The sequence below is a fragment of the Triturus cristatus genome, chromosome 3_2, assembly GCF_964204655.1.
Source record: "Triturus cristatus chromosome 3_2, aTriCri1.1, whole genome shotgun sequence".
Taxonomy (NCBI): domain Eukaryota; kingdom Metazoa; phylum Chordata; class Amphibia; order Caudata; family Salamandridae; genus Triturus; species Triturus cristatus.
In genome coordinates, this window is record NC_140584.1 from 819,122,654 (window position 1) to 819,142,466 (window position 19,813).

At 42.7% G+C, this 19,813-nt stretch overlaps 1 protein-coding gene across 8 annotated transcripts in view; it reads left to right on the forward strand.

Moving 5' to 3' along the window:
- Positions 1–19,813, forward strand: part of MPP4 (MAGUK p55 scaffold protein 4) — a 397,034-nt gene that overhangs the window by 330,154 nt on the left and 47,067 nt on the right. For all 8 annotated transcript variants that reach the window (XM_085648977.1, XM_085648979.1, XM_085648978.1 and 5 more), the window contains 2 exons: positions 2,130–2,238; positions 13,492–13,626. In XM_085648977.1, coding sequence (XP_085505103.1) covers positions 2,130–2,238; positions 13,492–13,626 — 244 coding nt within the window. The remainder of the gene's footprint in view (positions 1–2,129; positions 2,239–13,491; positions 13,627–19,813) is intronic.

The following is a 19,813-nucleotide window of genomic DNA, read 5'->3' on the forward strand; positions in this document are numbered from 1 at the left end:
TGCAGTCATTTCCAAATGCTTAACTGGAAACTCACCAATATTCTGGAGCTGAGAGCCACACCACTGTGGGCTGTATTCATTTTGAGATAGATTTTTACAATTATAATTCCCATACAGTCCATAAAAAGTCATATCAATAATTAAAATAATACCTCTATATAAAAAAATATTGTTAACTCAACCACCAGTACTAAAGAGCTAAAATATGATGAAAATCTACACGTTAAAGTTATACAGTTACAAATTGTCTTTAGTGCATAAATATTCAAAGAGAAATATTTTTCTTATGTATATTTTTGCAAGGAGCTTTTTAGCTGAGCAGATACTTTCATTTGTCTTTGTTAAGACTACAATCATTCCTCAATAATATCCGATTTTTAACTGAAAAGCTCACAAATTCACGCAAAATAGTTTTAAGTTCTCTGACGCATAAAGATACACTAGTTTACTCATCGTCTATGAATTACTTTTGGTCTGTAACTAAGGGGCCATACAGTATGATGGTATGCCAGAATCTTGCATTGTTAAATGTTCATTTTGGATTTTGACATTAGTGTATGAGCAACAAGACAGGCCTTCTATGAAGGATGATATGTCGGAGGAAAAGTAGTTCCCTACTTGATCAGCTCTTAAAGTCCAGGAAAAAAACCTGCTCCTTCAGCTTCTTGACGTTTAAGGTTTTGAAAGTTCGCTATACTTCCAGTAAATCAAGATTCAGAAGGCTTCTAAGAAGGTTTAAAAACCTTCATATATTGTTAATTTTGGTTACAGGTCAGAATTCGCCTTTCTGTCTATTGCGAGTGTTTTTCAGCCCCATTATTTCTTATGGTGTACAAGCATTTAAAAAAAAAAGAAAAACAAATTACAAAATACAGATATTCAGTAACCCATATTTCAGTGGGTTATAAAATGACCATCCAGTAGCTCGGGTTGGCTGTTATAATAATACTTAACTTCCTTTATTCAGTCCTGCTCCTTCTTTCAACCTGTATAGGAGACATGACTCACTGCATAAGCATCTGTGGAAGAATGTCCATTGCCAGAAACCGTGAGGCAAAACACAGGACACCTGAAATAACTTTACATATTCGTTAGCAAGACATGAAGAGGGTGCCTTCTTTCATAAAGGGCTGTGAAACTAAACTGCATATTCTGGTCCCATTATGTTATTTAATTACCCATATTTTGTTATACTTCCTTCCCAGATGCTGCTAGTTCTCCATGGTGCAGGAAAGATATCTGGCGCACATGAGTTTGAGAAGGAAATGTATATTGGAAAACTACAACCACATGTAAACATCCTCTCCATCATGGTATTCCTTCTGATATTCACATGTTTGGGATTTCCCTGGCCATCACAGAGAGGTTCGACGTCCTCCTGGTTGCAGAGGAATATTTCACACTTATCAATTGAAAACTACCTTAAGCTGAGCTGCCATAGTAATAGACAAAAGTAATTTGCCCTTCTCTAGCATGACCTCCACTCAAGCTCAACCTTAAAATATATTCATTTCCTAACACTCAGGAGGACCTAAACAGCCTCCCCAGTACAAGGGTGATTATTCCAGGTGTACAAATGTGTATAGCTACAGTCCAGAATCTTCCTCTATGACAGCAGATGACTCCTCTCTCAAATGAACAATCCCCACCATCAGGAAGGCGATGGAGGTCTTCCTGGATGGCTGAGGAGATGGAGGGAGGGTGAGGCGCGGCGGTGGGGAAGATTCTGAATAGAATCACTGTTAACAGCCACTGTATTAAGCAGGAACAAATGATAAACTAACTTGTGTCAGTGACAGATCAGCTCTGTTAATTCAGCATAAAAAGTTTGTACTGTGTCCTTGAGAAGTAGAGGCGCTAAATGAAAGTGAAAAGTTCCACATGCAGCTTAAATTCACGATTACAACTTCACAGTTGAGAGACACTCAGATTTGGGAGCGTGTGTGTTTTTCAAATAGTTGTGTTTTTATACAATGAGATCGAGTGATGAGTGACTCTATCTTCATTGTTTGAAAAACTGGTGCAGCATGGGAATCTGGAGATCACTATGAGTCTGCACAACGTCATCTGATTAGATGGACTAAATATGCATAATTTGTCACACATCAATTCTCTTTATCCGTCTTCAGATTCCTGGAATATGGTGAATATAAAGAAAACTTTTATGGCACTAGTATCGACTCTGTGAGAGCAGTTCTTGATGAAGGGAAAGTCTGTATAATCGACCTGGACCCACAGGTAAGATGAGAAGTCATGTACAAGACCCATTCTTTTGGTGGGACTGATCAAGGGCAGAGGGAGCGTGCCATTCATTCAGAGAAGATCAACACTCAGAACTCAGTGGTGTGACATATTTTATAAGGACCTATATGGAACGAAGGATACTTGTTTGAGGTCCACGTGCAATAGTATCTCATTAATTTTCATTTTCCTAATGTCAAAAAGTGTTCTTTCCCAATAGTATCATGTTTGGGGGGGGGGGGCAGAATCAGCTTCGGGAAATAACAACTTATTCCCAGTCTCCATCTGGTGTTCTCATTATCTGTAGGTTGAGGTGAAAGTTCATGAATCAGTTGGTATCAATTGGTAAACTGTATCACTGAAATATGGATTTTGCGTGAATTTCTTGATATGAACCAAGATTTGTAAATTTTCCACAAGTTATAATTAAATAACGCACAGTATAGCAAACCTCCTTCAAGTCACCAAGCATCCTCTAACATGAGCATTATTATTATTATTTTTATTATTATTATTAATGCGATATATAGAGCGCGACAGCTACCCCAAGTATGGGTGTCCCGCCGCTAAAGACAGCTGAGTTGCGGCCGACAGAAGAGAGGGCCTAAAAAAGCCACGTTTTTAGTGCTTTTCTAAAACCAGATTCAGTATTTGCCTGCCGCAGGGGCTCTGGTAGGGTGTTCCACAGTGATGCTGCACCCACTGAGAAGGTCCTCCCTCCAAGGCGAGCCTTCCCAAAGCGAGGAGTTTGCAGCAAAATCTGAGAGTTTGATCGTAACACCCGATTTTGTTTATACATGCTCAATCTTTGCTTTAGATAGCTAGGACATTTTCCCTTTAGGGCCCGATATGCCAGAGTTATAGCCTTGAATTGGATTTGTTTCTCCACCTTCAACCAGTGGAGCTTCTGTAAATACGGAGAGACATGATGTTTAAAAGGTATTCGTAACACCAGTCTCGCAGCCGCGTTCTGAATCATCTGGAGACGTCCAATGGCATATTTGGGTAGACCAAGATATAGACTATTGGCATAGTCTAACCTGGACGTGATTGTAGCATGTACTACAGATTTCCGGCAACCCTCCGGTAGAAAGTGGAGGATTCTCCGCAGATTTTTCAATGTGCTAAAGCAGCCAGAAGACACCTGCTTGATTTGAGCCGAGAAGGAGAGATTCGTCTCCCACTTCACACCTAAATTCTTAGCACACGGGCCAGGTATTGGTGGTGTCCCCATCTCTAATGTCCACCACAAAACTGGATCTGGAGCTAAGCCCTTGCCGAAAAACAGAACTTCGGTTTTACCAGCGTTGAGCTTTAATTTGTTAGTGTTCATCCAGCGTGCTATGTCTTGTAAGCAGCCCTTGAAGTTTTTAAAAGTGTCTGCCGACCGCTCCTTAAATGGAAAAACCAACTGGGTGTCATCGGCGTAGGAGATCGCTTTGACACCCCAGTTGGCAATAAGGGTAAAAAGCGGTGCTAGGTAGACATTAAACAACAAGGGGCTCAGGGCTGAGCCCTGAGGAACGCCGCATCTAATTGGCTTAGGTCTAGATACATAAGGTTGTAAAGCAACTTTCTGGGAGCCCCCGCTTAGATAAGATTGTACCCAAGCTAGCACCGTCCCACCAAGACCCGCATCTTGTAATCTCTGTGCCAAGATGGCATGGTCTACAGTATCAAACGCCGCGGACAGGTCCCGGAGCACCAGTAGAGCCGAAGCTCCTGAATCCAGTGTCCATTTTACCGACTCTGATACCTCAAGAAGAGCGGTCTCAGTACTAAAACCTGCCCGAAAACCAGATTGAGTGTCATGTAGAGCCCGATTCCGCTCTAAAGAAGAGGATAACTGGCGTTGAACCAATTTCTCTAACATCTTTCCCGGAGCAGGAAGCAGGGAAATAGGCCTCAAATTACTAAGGTCGCCTGGGTCACCATTTAATTTCTTCCTCAGAGGGAGAAGAGTTGCGTGTTTCCAGGAGTTGGGAAAGATGCCTGTCTCTAGAGAGGTATTCCAAATATGACGAAGGCCCTCGATCAGAGATGGAGCTAACATTTTCCAAAATTTTGGCGGGCAGTGATCTTCTGGCGCGCCAGACCTGCATTTTTGTATCTCCCCTAGTGCCTCCTGATGAGAGATCTGGATGAAATTTGAAAGTGTTGCCCTCTCACCACCATCTACTGGTGTGTCCAGTTTCACAGTGGCCTCGGAAGGGGTAAAGGAGTCATAAACTTTAGAGATTTTGTCATCAAAATAGCTAGCAATTTTTTCACAGCGTCCGGCAGACGCTGAAACCTCCAACTCACTTGCCTTAGGTTTAAAGAAGGATTGGACTACTTTAAAAACCTCTGTGCAGGAGTGATCTGCGTTCTGGATGCGTGCAACAAGGTAGTCCCGTCTGGCACCTTTTAAAGCCTTGTGAAATTCTTTTATGGCTTTTTTGTAAACCACTTTGGCTAAACCACAATAGGCTACTCTCCATTGGCGTTCCAGTTTCTTCCATTTACTTTTTTGTTCCTTCAGTGTAGCAGTGAACCATGGCGCTGAGGGAGAGCATCTTGCAGATTTCCCCGTTCTAATTGGTGCAACAGCCTCCACTGCGTCCGCAATCCATTGATGTAGCGAGGCTGCGTCCGAATTGGGGTCCTGAGAGAACTGAGGATAACTCTCTCTCAGTCTAGGACTTAAGGATTCCGCGGACAATTTCTTCCAGTCTCTTTTTTGCACAACCTGGATGCAATTTAATAACTTAACAGTCGGAAGGGTAATTGAAAAGGGTATTAGGGAGTGGTCCGACCAGGTCAATGGAAGTGGGGGCCTTATTACAATATTGTTAAGATTCGAGAAAATAAGATCTAGGGTATGGCCTGCCGTATGTGTTAGAGAGAGCACCCCTTGTGAGAGGTTAGCCCCCTCTAGAGACTACACAAGTTGCGTCGCTTGTACGCAATCCGGGTCATCAACATGTAGGTTAAAATCGCCCAAAACCAAAAAATTGGAATAGACTACTGGTTTTTGGGCAATCAGATCACATAGAGACTGCAAGGCGGTCGCTGCACAGGCAGGCGGTCTGTAGATTAGAATGCCAGCCAGGGCAAATGCGGGGCTAATCTGGAAGCAGAAATGGAAGCCTTCAATACCCTGCAAGAGAAGCGGGGCAGAAGACACAAGCTCCCAGGAATCTCTAAAGATAATAGCCACCCCCCCAACCTCGTTTTCCCCCTTCACGATTCGCAAAACACAATTTAAACCCTGGCGGGGTAGCTAGTGAGATCGATGTCATTGCGTCCACACTCAGCCAGGTTTCTGTGAGGAACAGGGCATCCCATTTCCCTTCAATTAAAATTGACCAAATCTCATCAGCATGTTTAGGTAACGATCTGCAATTAACTAAACCTAAGCTAATAATGGTCTTCTGAGCAGGCAGTGAACCCTGGGAGGCCTGCCCCACCCCAGTCATCTTATTTTGAGTCAGAGTCTGTCCACATTCTCTGCAGCAGTGTGGCAATGGGGAATGAGCTAAGTCAAGCTAATGCGCCCTCCGACAAACATCTCCCTGGAGGTTTAGAAGTACCTCTCGTGACCACCTTAGGGGGCTCAATCTATCAATCCCAGCAGCATGGCTGGCGCTGGCCGTGCTCCAGACGCGGACGGGCGCAGACGGGCTTGCCTTTGGCGCGCCAGCGGTGCGTCCGCTGCGCGGCCGCCGAATCTCCCACACCATATACCCCCAAGCCGGAAATGATGTGGAAAGTGGGCGGAGTCGCGTCAGTCCCTCCGCAACAATCGGCACTAGTTTGCCGTGACGGACCGGGGACCGCGACCCGCCAGATACAGAGAATTTAGCAAGCTGTTTCCCCAGAAGGTATGAACTAACACATTACACTCTATTAATGTCCCCAACGTTTTGAGAGTAAATTCTCCAGAATTCAGTATTTAGTAGATTCTCATGCTTTTCAGTTATGCCTCATGTTGTTAGGAATCCTCTAAATATTTAACATAGTAGTATTAACAGTATATTTTTAATGCAGGCGCGCATCCAAATGGATTAGGCCTTTTTACATGGGTTAGGCCTTTTTATGTGGCCAACAAGCTAAACAGACTTCTACCACTGAAGGCAATCATCACATTTTTTACTGCATGTCATGTGTTCAGGAGATCTTTGACTTAGGGCCTGATTTAAAGTTTGACAGACATGATACTGTGTCAGAACATGGTGGTTATCCCATCTGCCGTACTACAAAGGCCATAGGCTATAATGCAGAACATATACTGGGAATGCTGTGCTAGAAAGTGAAGCATGCCACAAGCTGGATGGAAACAAAATTTAGATGCAAGAGATTTCTTTGGCCTGTGGAGTGTTTCAACTGGATTTATTCACAACAACTCAAAATACAAAATTCTGAACTTTCTCCAGCAAACGGTGGCACTAGAGACTCGGGGGACGAGATTTTGAATTTTTGGTTAAAGGCTTTTAGGTATGCTTTTCTTCACCAGTTCATTCCCAGGAGTCGTATCCAGCATGAGTTGCGATAGATGGAAATTGACCTCAATAGCCACATTTTGGGCTAGGAAGCTATGTCATCTCAATATGGAGGCCATGCCAACTGTGTTCTCCCACATAATGGCATAGGACTTGGGGCAATTCAGCCTCTCTGATCCTGGAAATATGTGATTATGAGTTTGGAGTTCAATAGGTGCAGCGGTGTGAGGCGGTAATATGCTGGTGGTGCTATTGCGGCACCGCCAAGCATATTATGAGGTTCCTCACTGCCAGCCTTTTCATGGCGGTGAGCCTGCCATGAAAAGGCTGGTGTTGAGGGAACTAAGGGGGTCCTACAGGACCCCCTGATGCCTCAGGGCCGTGGGGATGCATGCAGGGGGGTTCATGGTGTGCCCCCCTGTCTGCAAGTACACCCAGTTCCTGCACGGCATGGACTTAACCGTCCATGCGGTGCAGGAACTTGCTTTGGCGTTCCTATTGCCGCACCGTTGTGGAAACACCAAAGGACTGCTTGCCAGACAGCGAGAAAACTCGCTATCTGGCGGGCGGCCGGCAGTGAGCTTTGGCAGTGTGGCAGTGGTACGGTGGCATGCCGCCCGCTCCCATACTGCCAAACTTAGAATCAGGCCCTTAGTCCTTTGGTGTCTGAATCATCTAGACATTCAGGAAGATTGTTGCACAATGTTTTTATTCTGCCAAAGAGTGTTCTATCAGACATGTTCCAAGTGTAAGAGACACTATGTCTAACAAATGAATTTATTTGGGAAGCATAAATCGCACACCAAATTCTCACTTTTCACTCAGACACCAGGCGCTTATCACAATAGCCAACCAATCAAATATGTAAATGTGTGTTAATTAATTCAATATAATAAGTAACAAGTTAATAAGTGAAGAAATCACATTGAGCAATCCGCTCTGATATTAAAAACAATACCACACCAATGCATTCAGTGTTATTGCACAAGAAAATACACAACAAAGTATATTTTAAAAACAAAGTGCACATCAATTATAGGAATCAACATTAACAGTCCATCTTAAATCAGAATTAGGGATATGATCCTATTATGAAGTATGTTTCGATTCCATAACAAAAGTAAAAATATTTCTTTAAAAACGACCAAGTAGCATAACAAAGTAAAAATATTTCTTTATAAACAACCAAGGAGCGACGCGTTTCGGTGGTGTTAACAGGTCCAACCACCTTCTTCAGGCTTTACAAAGACACAATTGAAAATTCCCAGCACTTTGAATCTGTATACAAGAAGATTTTATATATATATATATATATTCACCTAAAAAACCATAGGTTTCACACATGTTATAGTTAGGTGGATATTTCACTCGTAAAAAACCAATGAAATTCCCCCGTTATAGTTAGTTGAGATAACTATAACTCGCGCGACCGCCACTCTATCACAAAGATGATGTCATCAGTGCTGTCATGAGTGATGCCACTGACCATGTCATGAGTGATGTAATATGTGACGTCATGAACAGTGGATTGCGGGCGCGCGAGTTATAGTTATCTGAACTAACTATAACGGGGGAATTTCATTGGTTTTTTACGAGTGAAATGTCCACCTAACTATAACTTGTGTGAAACCTATGGTTTTTTAAGTGATATATATATATATATATATAAAATCATATAATGTCAAATCCACCAACAGTTTTTACATTTTTTAGTTTGAAAACATTCCTAATTATTCACAACAAAAATATATTGTAAATGAATCAATAAACATACACACTCAATTGCTGGCTATGTAGTATTAAAACAACTCCTGTTACACAAAGAGTGTTCTATCTGACATGTTCCAAGTGTAAGAGCCGCCATTTGGTACAAAGTGAAGGTCTTGCACTCTGTGGCACTGCTTGTAAATCAAATTTTCTCAGATCTTCAACACCTAGTCTGGCGAGTCTCAAGTACTCAGCATTATAGTGATTCACATTCTTTTCGGATCATAAAGAACATCATATAATGCCGCCATAAGGTGGCAAATAAATCACTTCAGGTGCTAAACGCAAAATGTTCTATGCTATGACATAGCTATATCTAAGAATATTTGAAAGTGGGACCAATTGTGTATTTTCTTGGGTCATGGGATATCCAAACAAGTCGTTATCAGATGGATGTCCATATGTAAATCCTTTTGTCTTAACAAAGATAACAGAAGTATAAGAGGAAGGGTGATGGTAAGTTTCACCACATAGATTCTGATGACCACCCTTGAAGGAAAACAGAATGTGGATATTTGTAAGCATGCCAGATGCTGCACAATTATACTGGACAGTAGCAATCAAAGGGACAGGAGGCAAACTTTCACTCCTTCGATAAGGGATAAAAGCCCAGGTTTCAGCCCCATTGGTTTAAATGATTTGCCTGAATTTTCCCTGAGAAGAAATTCATGTTTTTGAGTGTGTTCTGGTGTAGGTCGCGGATATGTAAGAAACTGTTGTAGTTACACTTTGATATGAATACATGTACATAAAACCACATGCGATGTTAGCACATGCGCTAATATCAGACATGCTCATACAACGGTGAATATGTAGGGTGAACCGATGCAAAGATAAAGAGAGGGCTCTGATCACCCATCCTATTGATCACCCATCCCATGCCAGAAAGACATGCAATGCCCACCACGCAGACCTAACTCACCGGAACCGGCAGACGCATGAGTTTTTAATATGTAGTAAGAACACTGACAATCTACAAACCTGGGCCTACACACCAGAAAAATAGCTGGGAGTGCTTGGCAGTGCGAACTGAAAGTTTCAGATGAGGAGATGAAAGTGGTTTAAGAGTAGCTATTTGGAAGTCTCCTGTCTAAGAATGTACCAAAAAGGGTTAGGCTGAGGAAACCAATGCATACAAAAACAAATGATGCCACAGATGCTCCCTGCAGTCTGGAGGATGTGGAAAGAGTAATAATGTCCTCAAGCATCAGAAGAGAAGTGAAGCCCAACACTGGCATGAGGTAGTAGATCACAGTAGAGGTTCTGCCCTGCACATCATCATGAGACCACAGGGTGAGAAGGCCCTGAGAATGTTGATGCTGTGCAGGAATGGCACATCTACGTCATTGCCTTGAAGCAGACGGCGCACCAAAGTCTACTGAGAGTTAGTCTATGTTTAAGATACTCATAAAGAGTTGTTGTTTAGTGCCTCTTGCCTTCCTACTAAAAAACAATTCTATCAAAGTCCCTATTGGAAGTGACACACAGCAAAATATTCAGGGTACTCAGGGAAGAAGGCGACCAAGAAGAGAGTCCTGCACCTGACAAACTCACCACAAGGATTGTCAACTATCCATGTCAGCAGACCAACAGTTATGACCCAGACTACTCTTCCACCACACACCCAAGTGCCAGAGCTAAGAATGTATCTGCAGGGGGGGGTATAACATCTGCAACCTGCTACTAGCCTGTAGGTGGTGGTAGAAGAGGATAAACGTAGCTACTGTTACTAATAAAATGCCATGGGGAGTCAGTAAGTGATGGGCAGCTATAGCAACACGAAGGAGGGCACCAATCAATTGGTTAGTGTTGTGTATCTGCTTAACCCTTCCAGTGCCTACTTTAACCCTTTGTATAGAGGCCATTGTTTGACTGTTGAGATCTGAGCACTTGCCCCTCCACCCCCCACACTACCTCCGAGAGGCCTTTGCCTGCTCGACTTCCCTATCTTGAGTCATGTTCTTGGCCTAATTTGCAGAGCCATACTAGGGCGGACTCTAGGACACCAGTGACAAATGCCCTCAAGCTCAGTTGGGGCCAAGTAGTCCTTTCCTGACATGTGCCACCCTACCCCAAACAGGGCCTGACACAAGGGTTAACAAATCATGGAATCAGGGTAAAAGGATGCAAGATATAACTGAAGCTACTGGTGATGTTTCTGGGAATCGATGTGCATAGTAATATTTATTACAAATGACAGTATTAACTAAAACCAATATCAAGTACCAGTTCATCCTCATTTGTTCATTATTTTGATCAATATTTTTCTATAGTGAAACTTCGAGCCAGTATTATTGGTCTTTAAACAAAACAATGCAGAATATTTCCACCTTATGCAGTCACCAGTCCTCCCAAACACTGAAGAACCCCTGACTCTCTCTACAGGTAAAATACTCGATGCCCAAGACGCTAGTCCAAGTAATAAGGCCCCAGTTCTTGACAGAGTGTCCATGGATGTTTGTAAGCATATTCAAAATCTTTGTTGCCCTCTGTCAACTGTTGCATCAAGACAATGGCACATCTTTTATCACAGTTTCATGGTATAAACCCATCATTATTCCAATTTTTAAGGGAGCCAGGGATAACCTTAAATGTTTTTGCCCAGTCACCTTGATTGATTCCTAGGGCAAGGTCCTTTGTTAGGGTTCCTTTGGCGCTTCTGCAGACAAGATAGAGGGATTTTGACTGAGACACATTACGACTTAAGACCTGGCCTGGGCACTGTTCTTATTAATCCTAAAATATGTGAGTGTTTAATGGGGCACTTTACATTTGGCCTTTGTGAATTTAACTACAACTTTTGACTGCGTAAATAGAACAAACATTTGGGAAATAACGACAAAAAAAGTTTTGACAATGGTTTGATTAAAACTATCCAACGCATCGTAAGGATGTAGTCATTAAGTCCGAATTGAGGTTACTATAGCTGAAAATCCTACACTGGGCCTACTACACTAGAAGCCAATTGTACCAAATAGGCAGGCCTCCGATATATATCCATCCACCCATCCCAGGAGGGAAGTGTACAGAATATTTTGGCTCCACAAGAAAAGTAGGTCAGGGTGGTATCCTGGGATCTTTTTTGGTATAAAAGCTTCTTGGAGGGTGTTTCGAGAATACATGATCAGGGAACACCAAGTTTGGGTAGTAGCCATATACCTGCGATGCCTTCCTTTTGTTAAGAACAACCAATAAGTTTCATGATGTGATCACATGTTATGCAGCATGTATGAAAGATCTGGGGCTGAAATAAAATAGTAAAATCTTATTTTATGAATCTCCACCCAAGAAATGGTCCAAAAGCATGAATAGAGAAAGTACACAGAACAGCCTTGTAAAGGTGTTTTATTACCTTACTACATCTTTTAATGCCAAGTTGAATTGGGCAGATGTCTTGCTAGCAGAATAATTAGTTTTCTGGAAACTCGGGGAATGATTTTTCGCCTCACAGAAAGGGAAAGCCATGGAAATTTGACCCAGATCTTAACTGTTCTAAACATGCATTCCCTCAGTGTCCTATGGGGCAGAAATTTAAAGGTACTTCATAATCAGAAGGAAAATATTAATTTCTAAGATGACTGTTAGCGTTACCCCATTCACTTCCATCATTTCCATGCCCGAGGTGGTGGGCCTTGAGTACTCGAAGGGCTATATAAAGCGGACCTCATTCTGTTGTGGTTATCAGTGTGATGTAATCCTGCAGTGGGGTGAAATAGAAAAATGTTATCTGATTGCCTTATATTGGAACTGTGGAGTAAGAGTACATGGCTGGAACACATCAGAGGCGTTAGTTCGGCCCTGGGACGCCTGGACTTATTCAGTAAGCTCAAAAAGATTGTGAACGCGAATATGAAATGGGTCTTCAACACCTTCTGTCGATGGAGATCAATAGGAAGGGACCGTTTTGATGCAGATTGATAATTTATGTGAGCGATATCTTCTGACTAGATTTAGAGTCGGCACTATCCACTATCGGTTGCTACCATCTATGACTCAGATCACCACTAACATACATGAATCAACCACTTCTTTATCTTTTTCTGCCATTATAATGAAGGTTCTCACAGGAAATATATTATCCTGATTCTAAAAGAGAGCCAAGTTTGAGCTTGTCATTCAGTCTTTATATCTTGTATTGCCAACCCCTTTGATCATACTGTATCAAGATTCTTCATTCTGTAGTTGGTGTACGAAAGACTGTGAAAATTCTTAAGCAAATTGTGAAGTTTTTCAATGTGATTGGTTTTATTGTTTGCATGGACTGATATCCTGTTGTTTTATGTAAATGTGAATATGTGGTTTTTGCCTACGTGATAAGAAGAAATCTTTCAAAGATTATTTGTATAACTTTTCAACATAATGCTTCACATTGTTTTATGAAGTGATGCTTTGTGGTTTATATAACAATCCAAAATAAACTGTGTATGTCAGAACATACCCTTCCTTATTATACATTTCTGGAGTCTAATGCATATCTTTATATATTTTAGATTTTGTGTACTTCTTGCAAAACAATACTTATTTGAGCTGTGAACACTCAAGTAATAGCATTAAGTTATTTATGTACAATACATCTCTTTTGTGTTGTTTGCCACTGTTCTGCTCCCTTTTCCATGCATTGGTGTAGTAAATCACTGAAAATAAATAAATATTATGTTTGTGGGGTTTCAGTGGCAGAGCAGGAGCTCTACACTGATGCGGTAGCAAGAAACCTTTTGAAAGCAGGAGTAACTGGTCACGGTCAACACATACTTTGCCTTTATAATATGATTAGTTGTTTATTTGCAAAACCTTGTAAGTAGTGTATGATGTCACATTTGAATGCATCCCATAAGATTGGTATATAATTACCAATGAATCAAATGTATCTATATTATAAACAATAATGCCTTGCCCAATGTGAAAGTTCTGCAGATGTCCCAGGAATCTACCGATGGTCCATAAATGTCAATAAAATATCTGTTGTGCTAGCACATTTATCATTGAATGGTTTCCTTTGTAGGCTATTCAAGGTGTTCGAAATCATGAAGTTAAGCCTTACGTCATCTTCATCAAACCACCCAGTGTTGGCTGCATGAGGCAATCTCGGAAGAATGCTAGAATCATTACAGATTACTATGTTAACATGAAATTCAGGGTAAGGTGTGCAAGAGATGTATCACAGGGTGGGTAGATCTGTGTCACACTCTGTGGCCATAACACTCTTTGTAATCTCTGTATGTATATGCATCCTCTTGCAAATAATTCCCATGGAAAATATAAATGTCTGCACATTGTATTTTTGTGCAAGAGCCCATATATCCCCCCCCCCCCACCCCCCCCCCCCCCGGATCCTTCCTGAATTTCTCGCATCACGCTCTTTATTTGAAATGTGCACCCTACAAAGTGTTTAATAAATTGTTGATGAGTTATGGAGCACATCATACCGCAGATGTGTGCTTTCAGTAGTGGGATAATATATACTACTGCATAAGTTGTGCTTCTCCAGAAGGGTATAGGTTTGTAGTGTCGCTTATGTCATAACGTCTTACATGGTCACCAGAGTGGTGCTCTTATCATGTCACATGTAGCTGCTCTTGAGTGTGTAGTGTAGTAAAGAAGAGGGAAACATAGAAACCCTTCAGCTTACAAAGCATAGTCGTTTATGGTTGAACTAGAATAGTCTTCAAATGTGGGATAAATGGGAAGTGTTTAAATGTCGAGAGTAACGACCAGCAGCTTTCTCTTAACTTGTTGCGGTGATTGTGTAGCTGCATTTAGGAGTGCAGCACAGGATGTGAGAGATAGTTGTGCTTATGGTTGTGCCTACTAACCTTGTGTAGAGGTTAGTTCTACTTCATGTGTAAGTATGATGTTGTATCATCTGTAGGGGAAGAGCCAGGTCTTTAATGCCTTCCCAAATTTGAGATGATCTTAGATGTTTTAGCCTTTAACCTTAGAGAGCTGCATAGTTTTTCCTGCCTGTATGGAGAGAGGTTTCACTGATATCCAACTGCATGTAGGGCTGGTTGGTGGTATAGATGGCCTAAAACATTAGGCCCACATCTATGAAAAGGGAGGTGAGCCCAAGAGGAAGAGAAGGGTTGTTTGCAACCTTTCTACCTGTACACTACAACACTTAAAGCAAACTTAACCAGACTCAGAGAGACTAGATGGAAAGTCACTCACAGGGAATTACCCATTTTCTGTGGGCCCCTATTTCCATGTTTTGTATCGGGGTTAGATAGGACCAAGAGAAATCACAAAACCCTGAAAGGCACGGCCACACACACCACCCTAGATGTCATGCTTCTAGTGGCGAATGAGTACTTTCCCTGCCCTGTGGTATTGAGGTTTGTTGGAACTAGGATCTAGTAAGTGCTCATAAAAAACGCTAAGCCCTTAGCCTAATGTATTCCTGTTTATTCAAGGTGGACCAAAGAGATGATTAACAATTACTGTGATGCATTGGCCTGACTATTATCCTTGCATCTGGTGGATCGACATGTTTCACCCTGTGTAACAATCCCTGAAGGGGTCCCTGACATTCTTCAGGACCTAGATCCTCACTTTCCTAGGTCTAGATCCATAGTTACCCTCATACATCCATCAGCAGGCATCCACACTGTACCATTAGTATAGTCCTGGATAATGTTCGCTGGGTCTGCGATATTTATTAATGTTTCTATATTTGCATAAACATAAAACATGAAAAACCTAAGTAGAGTGAGACAATACATAACATTGGGCATGTAAAATGAAAAATAATAATGAAATTAAAAGCAATATAGCAGAGAACTACTCTCAAAACATGCCATTAAGACCATAGTTTCCTAACTTGTGCAAGTTAATTTTGGTGAGTCGTGAAAGTCGCAGCAATAAATAAAGATGCCTTCAAATCCTGTATTTATCTTGTCACATTTACTGTGCTTCAAAGACAGAGGTCAAATGTCAGGCTATGTCTTCTGACAAATTGCTGCTTATATATTTTTTTTCAAACATATTTTTATTAAGGTTTTAGACAAAGTTCATCGTATTACATTACCATCGCGTTCTTCACATGAGGAATGTTAAAGAATGTTTACAAAAAGTGACACCGTGAAGAGGCATGCATATCGCTAGGGCCAGTCCCCAGCCCAAACATACTGGAATGCACACTTTAGGGGTACAGCGTCTAACATAACAGGGTTGCACATTGCGGTAAGTAATGCTAGAAATGCCCCATCGACCTTTGTGGCAGCTCTCTCTGGAGTCCTTCTGAATCGAGGGTGTTGTGTAGAAAGTACTACAGTGAAGTAGAAACGGCTCCTAACTGTGGAGCAATGAACACCAAGTAATTAACCAACCCCTCCCCACACCCCACCCCCCTCCCGCAACATGGTGGCGGCACATCAAAGAAGAGGAAAAACACCTACTGAAGATTGCTTGGTAGGCTGCACTTCATATCTGGAAGAGGTGGAGCGCCCTAACGGGAAAGAAAGGTGACAAGGGGGCCCCATTTGAATTCAACGTTTTTAAAATCATCCCTGAAGATGTCCGACGTTCGCTGTAGACTCAGGAGTTTCCATAACCTAGAATGTCAGAGGGAAATTGCCGGGGCCTCTCTCCTTTTCCATGCCGCTGCTAATGTAAACTTCGCAGCCCCTATACAGAGCCACATGATCTTTTTATCCGCCCAGGTCTGATGTTCTAAGGATGGGTCCGGAAGTCCCAACAGGACATCCGCCATGTTAGTTGGGATAGGGTATCCCAGCATGTCTTTCATATGGGCGAGGATTTCTTCCCAGAAAGGCCTTACGTGTGGGCAATCCCACCAGATATGTTGGAAGTCTCCCAGAAGTCCACATTCCAGCCAGCACCTATCAGAGGACCCGGGAAAGATCTGTCGAAGTTTGGAGGGATGAAGGTACCAGTCCATCATGGTATTAAGGTGTGCCTCCCTGAGTTCGATGGAGTGGTTGAACTTCGTGATGTCAGACCATAAGTGGGACCACTCCTCGTCCGAGATATCTCGTTGTAGGATACCCTCCCACATTGACATGTAGCGTGGGCATGGAGAGAGTGTAGTGGTGAGGAGAAACTTATATATAAAGGAAATCGTGCCCTTCATGGAGCTCGCCTTAGTGAGAAAGGATTCAAATTTTGTCAGGGGACGGATAGCGGCCTCCCGGTTTTGTGGTGTGAGGGCCCAGTGTAGTAGCTGGTTGTAGCGGTATTCTGTAGGTTGTACTCCCTTTTGCAACTGTCAAAAGTAAGGGGGTCAAAATTATGGAAAAGGTGTGTTAGAGCTAGGCATCCCCTCTATCGTCAAGCATCGAAAGGACCTGACTGTAGTCCTGGAGGGAATGCAGGATTAAAGTGCAATGGCGTGAAGGCGGGAGGGAAAGGAGGTCCATCTCTCGTCGCCCGACACCGAGTCCCATACCTTAAGTGTTGTGCGTGTAGGAGTGCTAATATAAGTATTCTTAGGACTATCTTGTTTGGGGCGCCAGATCAAATCCCATATGGTCCGTCCTGTCACACTACGATCCATATGCAGCCAGTGTTTGTCTGATTCATATTTTGACCCTTCTGTCAGTACACGTAATTGGGCGGCCTTATAATACAAGTGTATGTCTGGAAGTCCGACTCCACCCCTCTCTCTAGAGCGGCGCAGTATCATAATGGAGAAGCGCGCCCGTCTCCCTTGCCATATAAAATTCAAGATCAGAGTCTTGACACGTTGAAAGAAGTCTCTCTCCAGTTCAATGGGTAGGGCTTGAAATAGGTAAAGAAGCTTGGGGAGGAGAGTCATTTTTATGGCATGAATGCGACCCAACCACAAGAGGAAGAGGGGTTTCCATTTGTTGAGCTCTGATTGGATATGTGCGAGCATAGGAGGGTAGTTGGCCGAGTATAGACCTCCCACCTTTGGTGTAATCTGGACGCCCAAGTACTGAATAGAGGAGGTGGTCCACTGGAGGGGTGTGAGAGGTTGGAGACCCTGCAATTCTGCTGGCGGGAGTGTGAGGTTGAGAATAAAGGACTTACCTAAGTTTACTTTGAAGCCTGCTACTGTTTCAAATCGGGCTAGTTCCGATTGTAGAGGTGGGAGTGATGTCGCCGGATCTGCCAGAGATAATAGGACATCATCAGCGAATAGGGAAATTTTATGCTGTTCTCCTGTGAAAGGGATCCCTTGGATTGTAGGGTTTGCTCTAATTGCCGCTGCAAGGGGTTCGATACTAAGGGGGAAAAGTAGGGGGGAGAGGGGGCACCCCTGTCTAGTACCTCTGGAGTGGAGGAATGAGGGAGAGAGCACACCGTTGACCATCACCCGAGAGTGGGGTTGAAGGTAGTGTGGTAAATAAAATTCCTTTACCTGGACTGAATTTGATACAGAAACATTATAAAATAGCTCAGTAAATGAGAGGCAGAATCCGTGATATTAGAGGTTCGGAATGGGCTTTATTCCAGTGATCGATTATAATCGGATGCTCCAAGTTCCATCACCACGGGGGTTCAGGAAGTGAAGTACATACTTTATTGACAAGAAGTAACTTTTATAGTACATACATTACAATGAAGCGAATGCAGTAGGCGTAACAAGTGATAAGGAAAATGACGATTTGTCTGCGTAACCAGAAATGGGTGTAATAAAGAGTAAAAAGGAACATAATTGGTTATGATGTCATACATAGGTGGATCTATAAGATAATACTTGGCCTAGATGCGCGCGCAGCAGTATGACGTGTAATTGACGTGTAACTAGGGGGTGAAGGGGACTTGACATTTAGCTCTACATGTGGAGACAAAAAGTCTGGGGGGTCAAGTCAACCTAATCCCAAATCATATCTAACATCCTATGTTTAAAGAACTATGTTATCCATAAAAGAAGGACTCTCGGACAGAATCTATTCTATACTGACTGTGCGTGCGTGTACAAGCGTCTAAGTGTCTACACTGAATGCGAGGGGGTAGGAATATTCCATGGTAACAGGGCTATGAATTACTTGCATGAGGACAGAGAAGCCGGGCCTTTTGCTCGGTAACTGGAAGAATGTTTACTTAAACTACTAGGCAGGAATGCATCGGCTGAGGGGGAAGCAGATAATTCGAAGGTGAAATACAGTACTTGGCAGAGAATAGGCTGATGTCAGGCTTCGTGAGCCGCGCAGAGAATGAGACAAAGTTCATGGTCACAGATGCAGGCTCAGACTGGAGCTTTCAGAGGCAGAAGGCAAGAGGAGTTTTGATGACAGAATCAGGGCCTACTTGCCTGGACTGTAAAATGGCATAAGTGAACCATATAAAACCGGTGGCCTTTCATACTTAGGAGTGGAATATCCGGCCTATTCATGGCGGATCTGACAGAAGACATGTTGATGGTGGACGCACATGTATTTGCGTCTTCATAACTGGAACTGGAGGGAACATACATGTACTTGTGACATGCACATAGAACCGTTGGGGTCCAAGATAGGGGACATAACTGACCAGAAAAATCCATATTTCCACATTCCCTCCTTGTCCCCTACTTGCCCTTCAAGAGATATCAATCTTCATTAATCCATTGATCTGTTCATATAGCATCATTTGTTCTTCTTTCTTCTTCCGTGACGAATGAAATCTTGGTGGTGGAATACACGATGTGGCACACAGACCACAGATCGCTGGTCCACATTGTAGACATAGACAGCAACTGAATAGTATGAGAAGGCCAATACCTAGGAAGGATAAAACTCTCCATCCCCAGGCTGATATCACATTCCAAAACCAACTGGACCAAGTCCAAGTGCCTGGGTTCTGGTGTATCTGGTTTACGATCTTATGAAGGCGAGTGATGGCTTTATATACAGATGGCGAATTTTCTGGTATGAATACGCAGCAGCTTGATCCGATGACCCTACAAGCTCCGCCCCTATCAGCCAGGATGACGTCAAGGACAAGACGATTTTGAAGCACAACAATCCGCATAGCAGACTGCTCTTCTGTTAAATTGCCTAAGGCGGAAATAGTCTCATTCACTACTGCTTCAAGGGTTCTGGTTAATCTACGTATCAGCTTACTATTAGTAACGGTACCTATATAGGGAAAGATGCCCTTATTAAAATCTACATACTTGTCCCATGCCGTCTCAGTGTAATCGACAATGGGGAGATCTCTCCGCTCTCTGTTGTGTACTAAATGAATATTTCTGTAATAATCAGGAGGAGCTAGGAAAACAGGTGGCAAAAGGAATGCAATGTAGCAGGTACCATCCCAATCTAGAGGTAAACGCATATATGCAGTCTGACCACATACAAAGTAGGAATGGCGAGAAGTTCTAAATGAAGATTTGCCTTGATCACTGAATTCTACTGTAA